The sequence below is a fragment of the Cyprinodon tularosa genome, unplaced genomic scaffold, assembly GCF_016077235.1.
Source record: "Cyprinodon tularosa strain WSP-4 unplaced genomic scaffold, ASM1607723v1 ctg354, whole genome shotgun sequence".
NCBI lineage: Eukaryota > Metazoa > Chordata > Actinopteri > Cyprinodontiformes > Cyprinodontidae > Cyprinodon > Cyprinodon tularosa.
Window position 1 is genome coordinate 542,490 of NW_024039068.1, and position 12,243 is coordinate 554,732.

The 12,243-nt window shown below is 38.8% G+C and overlaps 1 protein-coding gene across 1 annotated transcript; it reads left to right on the forward strand.

The window, feature by feature from the left end:
* Window positions 1-3,219: 3,219 nt before the first annotated feature.
* LOC119790063 lies at window positions 3,220-10,556 on the forward strand. The gene is made up of 3 exons (XM_038295386.1): window positions 3,220-3,376; window positions 3,458-3,572; window positions 9,084-10,556. The coding sequence occupies exons 2-3, from the start codon at window positions 3,486-3,488 to the stop codon at window positions 10,554-10,556; spliced, it is 1,560 nt and encodes a 519-aa protein (XP_038151314.1). The 5' UTR covers window positions 3,220-3,376; window positions 3,458-3,485.
* Window positions 10,557-12,243: the final 1,687 nt, after the last annotated feature.

The following is a 12,243-nucleotide window of genomic DNA, read 5'->3' on the forward strand; positions in this document are numbered from 1 at the left end:
AGATCAAATGTGTTAAACAACTGATAATGTCTCCTATATCCTCAACAGACTTAAATTGACCTGTTCAGCTGCCAAAACTCATTGAGGGGCTGGAGTGAAAATAATGTTTCAATATGCAGAAAAGCCCATAACTGAAGGATCTGTTTCTTCTCCAAAGGCCTTATTTATTTATTTTTTTTACAGTGCATTGACTCAGGACCTTTTTGAAATAATAGATCTCAGTGAAAGTATGTTTTACTTTTAACTTACGCAAAGGATGACATTACGACAGCAATAAACAAATAAAAGCACACTTTGTTTCTCATATTAGTAAAGAAAGATCCATAGGTTCAGTGTAAACCTGTGTGAGGTCCATCTTTCTGCCTATGGAAGGAATCATCACAAAGGGAAAACAATAAAGACGACTACAAATTATCATGATTGTGATTTGCAACTAAGTGCAGTTAAAAAAAAATACCGTAAAACTTTTGAGTCTAAAACAGTCACTGCACAGACTTCCCAGTGTCCCATTGGTTCTCTTTTCTTTCTTCCGTGTTTCTACATATTGCTATCATCTCTCAGCCTGACATTTGACTCATTTCCCATCATCAAAGGCTGCATCAGTTGAATCATCTTCTTAACTCTCAAACACCCAAATCCCATGACAGCAACGACGAAAAAACACATTTCTCACAGCCTCACAAACAGTTTCATTCATTTAACGCCACACACAACATGGAGGATGTCTTTAAAGCACAGACATGAATAACAAATGATCTCTAACACAGCTAAAGATGCTTTTAGCTTTGATTATGTTCACCCAGACAGGGCAGAGAAGCATGGTTGATCAAATAACTATCTTATGTTCAAAGCATTACTTTATTTGCAGTTTTGCTATCTCATTAAAATGAGATTGAGGAGCTTCTGGATCAAGCAGTTGGTCCTTGTGATTAATTATTCATACAAACTTAAACACTGATTTTGAATTTATTTTCCTTTTATGCCTGAGCTTTATAGTTCTATAATGCAATATTCTTCAGTTATTAGACTATCTGGTGGTGGTGTAATATAAAAAAAAAATACAAATTTGTAGGCATGTATTAAACTTTAAAGAACATATCACCTAGTGGTGTACAAAGGGATCCTACTCACCCCACTAGTTTTGCAAAGTCCGTGAAAAATAAATAAAAGACCTCTTGGCCAAGCATTTTCCTCCACCTTACTATCCTTTGTTTTTTTCTTTTTTTTCCACCTATGAAATAATTTTGCAAATACTGTATGTGACTCAAGTTTATTTAGATATATGCTTTAGTTTGTAAATACTGAGCAATTTCCAGACGATCCGGTTTCTAGTGGATCATGTGTGTAACCCCCACTACTTGTCTCACTATCTTTAGGGGCCATTCCATTGACTTTCAGCCTAACCCAGACCCTTATCCTAACCCTAACTATTACCAACATATATCTAACCCTAGCCTAAACCTGAATTCAACCATTAGTCCTAAACCTAACCCCAACTCAAAGAACAAAACTTTACCATATGGGGACCAGTTGAATTTCCCCATATGTACCTGTAAGTCCCCGCATGTAGGATATTTGACAAAATACTTCCCTCACATTGTAGGTAAAACAAGACAACACACACACACACACACACACACACACAAACCCACAAACAAAACCCCAATTAAACAAGTTAAAAGAAAAAAAAGTCCAGTTTTATTTTGCAGAGATCCATTCAACCCAAAGCAAATATCATTTCATAAATGAAAACATTGTTCATCAATGGTCCTCAGAGCATACTAGCAAGATCCAACAAGAAAAATAACATTATTCCATGGACGCCTCTTGTGTCACATTCATTATGGCAAAACCAACTCAATTATTTATGTTCCCTCAGTTCTGTGCTCCAGGTGATTTTTCAGAACTAAATAATAAGAAATCATCATACGCAATAATCCCTGTATATATATTACACACAGTTATATTCAGAATAATCCTTTTTTGTATATCCACTAACAAATAGTTAAACACCTACTCAATGTATTACACTTTCATTGCAGATCTTAGTGGAGTATCTCTTTGGGTATTCAAGCTTTTAAAGATAGCAAAAATCGAGACATAAGTCAGAGGGACCTTGGAAATGTTTAGACCTTTACTGATAATAAAGTCAAAAATATTTTCTAGTAGAGCTTAGGCTCTGATCAGAAGAATTAAAAAATAGAAGTCTCCCACCTCATATACAAATTGTAAAAGTTGGCAACAAGGAAAACTACTTTTTTAAATTAAAAAGAAAAGATAGCAGAAAAGAATGGGCTGAAATAATGATGCATCTGACTCACTCGGTGCTGAAAGAGTTTTTTAAAAGGAGGATTTTGGAGTTTTTTCTACCAGCTGACAAACCTTCTCTAAAGCTCCCTGAACTCCTCTTAATCCCAGCTGTACCTCTTAGAGCTGATGGGAAGATAGGTTTTTGGTAGACAGATATCCACATCCCCGGCTGTGCAGTGGTCTGTAAATTTATCTGTAGAGAGAGAGAGAAAACTTCAGAGTTTATCTCCTCTGAAGATATCAGTCTTTTAAAGTGAATTTAGCCGTTGACCTTCCCCCAGTTTCCCTGGTAACAAAATCTCCTTTCTTCTTTAACCGGACAGGATGTGCCGAATCTTTGATCATCGTCCACAGCTCGTCAAAACATTTTTGCGTTTTAAATCCTTTTAAGATAAATTAGGCGTTTCAAAAGGAAATTTCAATACTGGAAATTGTTATGTTAATATAAGAATTTTTGAAGTGATATGGAAATGTATAAATTGTAAAATTTTACAATTACATCGACAAAATCTGCAGCATGGTTTAAAGGTATGCGATAAGTAGAAGAAGCTTTATTATTATTGTGCAACATAGGACGAAATATGTCAGCCAAAATCTCATATTTCTACGGAGCCCGGGAGAGCTCACTTTAAGTTATATTTATTTTCAGGTCGTGATAATTTGTGAGCACGTTTCCTTTAATTGAGCCCTCGAATTAATAAAACGTGACCACGTTTTCATTTAATTGAGCACTCGAATTAATAAAACGTGAGCACGTTTTATTTTAATTGAGTCCTCGAATTAATAAAACGTGAGCACGTTTTATTTTAATTGAGCCCTCGAATTGATAAAACGTGACCACGTTTTCATTTAATTGAGCACTCGAATTGATAAAACGTGAACACGTTTTCATTTAATTGAGCACTCGAATTAATAAAACGTGAGCACATTTTCTTTTAATTGAGTCCTAAATCTCGCTCACATTTAGTCATTTCCGACATGCTCTCACCGCTGCTGCCTGTCGTAACTTCTGTTACTCAAGCTGTTGAGATTCGGCTATTGTCTGCAACATTACAGTTCAACATTGGTAAGTGATACCGTGGTTAATTAAAGCCTTTTTAGTTTTCATCGGTAGGTGATGACGATAGCGAACTTTTACTCTTTGTAGCAGGGTCACCTGTGGTGTCCCGCCAGCTATGGAGCCGACTGCTGATAGCCTGAGGGACTTCTTGAAAGATAGAGGTGTCAGCGAAGAGTTTATTCAGAAACTCGAAAACGAAAAGGTAGGCTATGTGATGTGGGCTGCAAGAATATGTTTAACTTCATTAATGTTATTTGTATTCGAGTAACAGGTGGTCTGACTGACTGGGTTAGAAATAGGCTAACCCTGCTAATGTGTTTCGTTGATGTCATGTCGTTTGCAGTGTTAACGTAGATCAATGCAACATGTTTATGCCATTACAGTAGCCTATGATAGCCTATTTTAGTGCATGAACCTCATCCAAAGCCATGCAGAGAGGGGATGCAATGAGCTATATTATACGTTGGAGTGCTAATCGCCAGCTGTTAGAACGAGTTGCTTTGAAGCCACCAGCTGCCCTATTGGTACTCCATATTTCCCCCCAGTAACTAGGGAATATGTGCGCTACAGCATCGAATAACGAGGATTTTCTCATGTTCAGGGGGGGTGTTGTGCGAAAAAGTGAATGTCTGCGAGAATCTGATTACGCTCGCGGGAGCGCGCACCGCAGCCTGCTGAGCGATAGCGTAAACCTGCTTTTCTCTGGATTAAACGGTCCTGACATGCAGATACACACAGTTGCTTTATAATATAGGCCTAATTAAATTATAATATAGGCCTAATTAAAGATTCGAAAGCTTAACGTTTGTCACATAGCGGCAGTTACGTGATAGACATGTTTCTATACTCGGTCTGATGACTTTGTGTAGCCCTGACATTGGAGACTACACTACAATAAATATGATTTACTGGAGGGTTTTCAATAAAGATATGACAACTTTTGCAACGATCCTCGTGACTCTGCATTGTGTTTTTTATCTGATCTGGCCGTATATAGCACGAGTTTCCCATGTTTCTATGTGTTTTTGCAGTTTTCAATCGGTTTTCACCTGTCAAAAATTGATTGAAGGCACAGTATAGTCACTCAAAGGTTATTTCTACCTAAATATGACTAGATTTCCTTCAGGAGATGCATGATTTAAAGATCTGAGCTCACAAAACAGCTTGGAACTCTTTTAAAGGACCATTACAACACAAAATAGCCATTTTGACTTGCAAAAAATGTATTAAAGCCCAAATACTGTCACTCAAAGGGGATATCTGCCCAAATATGACTTGATTTCATTCAGAAGCATCTTATTTTAAATAGAACAAGTCCTTTTTAGGCAAAAATCACCTTTCTTCAACCACATTTGGCCTTTAATCAATTTCTAGCAGGGTGTTTTGACCTCAGCCGACTTGCTAGAAACTGATTAAAGCCCAAATACTTTCATTTAAAGGGGATATCTGCCCAAATATGACTTGATTTCATTCAGAACCTCCATAATTTAGAGATCTGAGCTCACAAAATAGCTTGGAACTCTACCATACCACACTAAAAAGCCATTTTGACTTGCAAAATGGCTTTTTCTTATATGATTTCATTTCAAGAAATGCTGGGAAATGGCATGAAATCAAGAAGTTGTTCAATCTCTTAAAAATACTACTTTACTGCCATAGAAATGCCAAGAAAAAAAAGTCAATTCATAAGTGTTGGTGCAAAATAATTGTATTTCTTTTAATCTAAAGAGATTTATATAGACAAATGAATGAACATGAAATATGAAAATTTGAAAAACAAAGATATAACTATTTACATATCAGAGGGACAATAGCAACACATGCTACTGGCAGGCCTTTAAATGAGAGTATTTGGGCTTTAATCAGTTTCTAGCAAGTCGGCTGAGGTCAAAACGCCCTGCTAGAAATTGATTAAAGGCCAAATGTGTTTGAAGAAAAGTGATTTTTGCCTAAAAAGGACTTGTTCTATTTAAAATAAGATGCTTCTGAAAGAAATCAAGTCATATTTGGGCAGATTTCCCCTTTGAATGACAGTATTTGGGCTTTAATACATTTTTTGCAAGTCAAAATGGCTATTTTGTGTTGTAATGGTCCGTTAAAAGAGTTCCAAGCTGTTTTGTGAGCTCAGATCTCTAAATTATGGAGGTTCTGAATGAAATCAAGTCATATTTGGGCAGAAATAACCTTTGAGTGACTATACTGTGCCTTCAATCAATTTTTGACAGGTGAAAACCGATTGAAAACTGCAAAAACACATAGAAACATGGGAAACTCGTGCTATATACGGCCAGATCAGAAAAAAACACAATGCAGAGTCACGAGGATCGTTGCAAAAGTTATCATATCTTTATTGAAAACCCTCCAGTAAATCATATTTATTGTAGTGTAGTCTCCAATGTCAGGGCTACACAAAGTCATCAGACCGAGTATAGAAACATGTCTATCACGTAACTGCCGTTATGTGACAAACGTTAAGCTTTCGAATCTTTAATTAGGCCTATATTATAATGCAACTGTGTGTATCTGCATGTCAGGACCGTTTAAAGGAATAGTACACCCAAAACATGATTAGCCTTCATTTTCTACTCACCCCCATGCTGAACAACACTCTGGAGTACTTTTTTGATATCTCAAATGCATCTGGAGATCTGGGAGGCTTCTTGCTGTCTGCTGAGATTCAAATAATGGAGGTCCATGGCGCCCGAGGCAGAAAGGTCCATAAAAGTCCACAAAAAACGTGTCAATATTCCTCCATACTGGTCGTCCAATGTATTCCAAGTGTCCTGAGTGGGTAGCATCCAGAATTTACTCGAAACAAAGTCATTTAGAATGTTTTTAGAGCATAAACAGTAGTGTATAGGATTTCCTGAAAGCGCGCACATGCGCGATTACGACGCTACGGAAGCCGGCAGACCAAACCAGATGAAAGTGCGCATTCAGCGTCTGCTCTTCCAATAATGCAAGCGTAGAAGAAGAAATGTGCCGTTTACCTGTGCAAAGAAAGAAACAACGAAAGAAAAATGTCTGAGGACTTCAGTGTTGAGGAAGAGCATGAGTTCTTTGCCGAGCTGAATGCGCTGGTTTGGTCTGCCGGCTTCCGTAGCGTCGTGAGCGCGCATGTGCGCGCTTTCAGGAAATCCTATACACTACTGTTTATGCTCTAAAAACATTCTAAATGACTTCGTTTCGAGTAAATTCTGGATGCTACCCACTCAGGAAACTTGGAATACATTGGACGAGCAGTATGGAGGAATATTGAAACGTTTTTTGTGGACTTTTATGGACCTTTCTACCTCGGGCGCCATGGACCTCCATTATTTGAATGTCAGCAGACAGCAAGAAGCCTCCCAGATCTCCAGATGCATTTGAGATATCAAAAAAGTACTCCAGAGTGTTGTTCAGCATGGGGGTGAGTAGAAAATGAAGGCTAATCATGTTTTGGGTGTACTATTCCTTTAATCCAGAGAAAAGCACGTTTTCGCACAACAGGGGCTTAAAACTTTTAAAATGTCAAATGCCATATCCTTTTATGTTATGTTCTAAAACTATCAAGTACTGAGAAATTCATGTGCTGAAATATTTTGATATATATATGTATATATATATATATATATATATATATATACACACACACACTGGGAGCTTAATGCAGGATACATTACAATAACATCACTTATTTAAAAGAAAAACCTTTTACTTAGAGTTACTATAAATAAGTTATTTGCCAAAAAAAGGCAAGAACAAAAAATAATAAATAAATAAATGCATTAATTAATAAGGTATTATTAAGTTATTTAACAAAAACCGGCTGCTGCAGCCACCAAAACGGTGTCAGTAAACCTGGGAGTCGCTCGGGAAGCCTACTGGCATGACAGCCGGACTGTCATCATGGTGGTCGCTGCCAATATGCTGCCAACGGTGGTGCCCGCTGCCGGCAGATGCTGCCATCGGAGAGGCTGATTGTGGCTGCTCATGGGCGGTTCTAGGCAGGGGCCAATGGGAGCCAGTGCCCCTGTAAATCATGTCCTGGCCCCTGTACTGAAGAAATAATGCTTATAAGAAATTATAATGATGATATGCGCTGGAACAGACTTGGTTACTAATGGGTCCTTTGGATCTATTTCATTTTTTTCCTTTACTAATTATTTAAAAACAGTAAGGTGATAGCTTCAGTCGTATTGAGATAGGATCCCATTTTTCATCTGCTAAATGTTTTTTTTCAAAACAAATAAAAAAAGGTACTAAATCAGATTTAATAAATATGTAAAATTCCTAAATTATGAATGTATATTGACCTCATAAGAAATACAATTTTTATTGAACCTAATTGAAAAGAAATTTCACTTCATACAGCTCTCTTAATATATTTAAATCCCTTGCCCTGTTTTTTATTTCATGCTTTTCTGTGCCCCCATTAAAACACGCTGGCCCCCTCCTGGCTCCCTGGTGCATTTGGTCTAGATCCGCCACTGCGGCTGCTGCCGGCAGAGCTTGCCATCGGAGAGGCCGATGGTGGCTGCTGCCGGCAGAGGCGACTTATTGGCAGATAAAGTACTCCGTTCCATCAAGTAAATGTGACATTATATATATATGTGTGTGTGTGTGTGTGTGTGTGTAGTTTCATGTTTAAAATGACAAGAAATATGAAAAAGCTTATGGTCGGCAAGTTGTAGTTACTCTCATACGACAGCAGATGGCAGTGAAAGCCCAAATTCATGAGATTAAATGTTTGAAGTCAATTTTTAAACGTCTGTCCAACAATATTTTTTTTTTTTTTTTTTGAATCATCACTGGCCGGTCTAAACATATTAAAGGGATAGTTCGGTATTTTTGACATGAATCTTTATGGCATCCCCATCACCAGTGTCATGCAATCACACTGACTTACCCCTGGCAGCGTCCTGTGAGCAGAGTTCTCAGTTTTGGTCAAGCCGAAAGTAGTCCGGCAGGTTTGCTAGACCCAGCGAAATAAAACGTTTCTCTTCCCAAAACATTATGTGTTCAAAAGAGTGATATTTTTGCATCCCAAAAACGTTGTAGTGGAAAGTCACACGTCGTTATCACTTGGTCCTATTTTCTCTCTGTTCGTATCAGTGCGCGCCGTCATTCAGACAGCGAGCTCAACAACAGCCAGATGCATGTCTCCCTCCGCCTAGCTCCTAGCTGGGCGGAGGGAGACATGCATCTGGCTGTTGTCAGGTTAGTAGGCCCTAGCTGTCTGAATGACGGCGTGCACTGATACGAACAGAGAGAAAATAGGACCAAGTGATAACGACGTGTGACTTTACCCTAACCCTAATTAGTTGTGAAATATTCCTCCTTATGTTTTCTTTATCATTACACAACTTTTTCAGCATTTGATTGCCCCCATCCCAACTTTTTTGGAAACGCGTTGCTGGTATCAAATTCACAATTAACATATATTTTCCAATGAAATGGTCAAATTTGTCATTTTCAACATGTCTGTGCCCATTTTGCAGCTAAAGATGACCTTATATTTGCAGAATATTACATTTTGTTTTTATTCGCATTTCACAACGTCCCAATTTTTTCCTGATTTGGAGTTGTAGGCTATAGCCTGACAACAGGACTGGTTGTTTTGTCCGGTCAGCTGTGCTGATAACCAAAATGTTGAAGTAGCATCTGAAGCTATGATTTATTAGTTAATATTCAATGCTAACATTCTTCTTCCATGTTCTGTTCTTTCTCACAGATTGATCCATCTGTGATACCACTAATGAGTGATGGTGACTTGGCAGAGTACATTCCTAAATCAGGGGACCGAATAGCTGTGGTGGCCTTTTGTAGGCGATCCAGCACAACCAGTAATTCAAGAAGAGACCATATACTGACTCGACTGCGCCGAAGACTATCAGCACCAGGTGTGAAGCCTTCAAAAAATTCAACTTGGATTGGGAATAAGAATGCAGAAAAAAGAGAGAGGCGGATTGAATTAGGATGGATGGATTTTGATTCTAAGCAACAGCAGTACAAGCAGGTGAAGGCCATTAAAGGTGGAGGAACCAGACATTTGACCATTGATAAAAACCTAACAGTGGAGGAAGTAAGGGTCATGGCAGAAAATATTTTTTTTCCAGATGGGGCATCAAAGAACAAAAAGCTCTCATGTTACCATTCTGAAATTCAGTCGTCACAGATTGAAGTGGAGATATCAAGCACTATTGAGCAACTGTACAACCTCAGTCGTGTTCGAATACTACGACTGTATCTCTGCACCAAGTTAAGGGATGTACAGATAGAAGAAGACATCCATCCCAAAACCCCGCAGAGCTCAACTTCAGTTGCAGATGTTGCTGAAAGTTCTTTTGAAGTCAGGCAGTACTTACCAGAACCAGATGACGACTATGTTGTCAACATCGAGATTCCCACAGACAATAACATGGACGACACAGTGGTTTGGACTGGCCAGTACACATTAGCAGGAAATGAAGCTTCCCCTGTTACAGTGTCTCTTGTTGTAGATAATATGACCCCTGCTGATTCATCTCCATTGGCACAGCCTGTCAGTGATCCTAAACCGCCTTTAAGCCAACCATTAGTTACAGGGGTGGAACCCACAGTTGCAGGAATAGGCCTACTGCACACTATCTCTTCAACAGCCAGTGAATCCTTGCCATGTAATTCTGTGTATTCCTCAGTTTTTGACCTGACCACTACTGAATCTCCTCCCCAAGACTCTTGGATGTTGCAGCCTCCTGTTGCAGACTCTTTCCCTGAGTCAGACAGTGACCATGTGCCCAGTGTCACGTTAATCATACGTAGAGGACACTGTCTCGCTGATCTTATCAAGGCATTTAAAGATCCTCTTGTTTTAGAGTCAGAGATCTACATTAAGATGCGATTGCCTAATGGTCAGCTTGAAGAGGGAGAAGGGATAGGATTGCTCCGTGATTGCATCACAGAATTCTGGACAGAGTTCTATGGGAGATACACAATGGGCCGTGATGCCAAAGTGCCTTTTATCAGGCACGATTTTCAAATTGAAGAATGGAAGGCTGTTGCTAGGGTGCTTGTTTTGGGATGGAAACGTGCTGGGTACTTCCCAGTGCAGCTAGCAGCCCCTTCCCGGAGGAGGTGCTGTATGGGGCGCATTTTGCAGCTCAAGGATGGATTTCTAAGAGTTCAGATCAGGGGGAGACAGATTCTTTTTCAGGGCCTTGGATGACATTGATTAGTCGAAAAAGGGACCGCTTGATCTCCTTTATGTCCCCGGGGTCACAGGTGCCAAAAAAGAAATTCTTGGCCCATTCTCTCACAAATTTGGGGATAAGTCTATAGTCCCAAACACCAAGTACATCAGGAAAGCTGGGCGCCCCGTAGTTGATACCCCTTTGCCCCCACTCTCCCCATCGATGATGCATAAAAAATGTTAGAGCAAAAAACAACAATTCGAAGGCCGTGAAGGAGCTTCTCCCGTTTCCCGATGTGATACCGAAAAAAGCTGCGTTGTCGCCCCCCCTGAAAACGTTACATTTTGGGAAAGCTGACCATCAAATTTACAAAAAATTCCCCGAGGTTTTGCATGGCCAAATTTTGGGGGGGCATTCCATTAAGGTTGAGTTTACTGAAACATTGATTTTCGCCAGGCCTCAGGCTCACACATGTGGGTGCCTTTTTTAAAATTTCCTTTTGGGGTTTTCTACAATTTTCCCGACCCAGGTATGATTTTAATAGTTGTGATGTTCTGTGTGGTAATGGATATATGTAGTTGTCTCATCAGTCATAATGTCAGTTTGCAGTTCTCATATTTGGTTTGCTTTTGAAAAAAATGCCAGTCCAAAAAAGGTACAAGTTGGTAACTTTTGAAAATAAATAACTAGGTTATTTATTTGTTAAATATAAAAGAAAAATAAATTGCAAAACAAATTTTTTTTTTTGAATGACACATTTTTTAAACATTCTGGATAAAACAGGTGTCAACTTTTTTAAGTTCTTGCCAAGTGTTTAAAACAAGCATTGGAATAACACATTACAGGTTTTTCTAGTAAAAAAACAACAAATCTTATTTTTTTTTTATGCCAAAAAATTTTTTTTTTTTTTTTTGAACATGTCAATGTTTTACATATGGGCAGATGTTTTTTTCAATTTAAAAGCAAACATTTTTAACAGGGGTTCTTTATTATTTAGTTGCCCGTTTTCCCTTGTCATGGTGAGGAACTGTTACTTTTCAACTGAAAAGCAGGGGGTTTTTTTAAAAAATAAATGTTTTTTTGCAGAAGTCTTTTTATGGTACTGTGCTTTTTTTTACGTATTTAAGCTGGGGGGTACATTATGTGTTCAAAATAAATAGATTCAGATCCTAGGGTAATTTTCTTTTAGATTTCTGTAAACCGGTGAAAGAGATGTTTGTCTCTTTTACACCCCCTACTAATTTGTAGTGGGGCGAACAAAGTCCCCCCAAAGAATGTACAATTCCCGTGCCTGTGGAAGTTTGAAAAAACCCCAATCCCCCCCCAACATCAATTTCGCCCAAAAACAAATATTTCAGGATCGATGGAAAGAACTTAAAAAAGTGCATTTTCCTTACATACAGCAAATCGTTTGCATTAACAGGCACGAGAAGATCATCAGCTCCCCACAAATGTGATGCCACATACATCAGATCAGGTATGCCAGACGGCACACTCGCGTTTGTAGAGGGGCGGATGCGATGTGCGTTCCAGATGTTCATGATGCTGTTTAACTCGTCCTGAAAAAAGGAAATATACATAGGTCAGTGATATTTAGAATCCCAAGAAAAATGTTTGGATGAAAGAAATGTGCCGTATTTTCACAACTATAAGGCGCACATCAACTAGGGTGACCATATTTTCATTTGGGAAAACCAGGACACCTTGGAGCGGGGGGTTTGA

What these genes read in the sequence shown, in the direction of transcription:
- LOC119790063 (XM_038295386.1), top strand. Translation starts at nt 3,486, where the DNA reads ATGGAGCCGACTGCTGATAGCCTGAGGGACTTCTTGAAAGATAGAGGT. An exon ending in AGAAACTCGAAAACGAAAAG is followed by an intron (nt 3,573 to 9,083) that starts GTAGGCTATGTG and finishes TCTTTCTCACAG; the next exon opens with ATTGATCCATCTGTGATACC.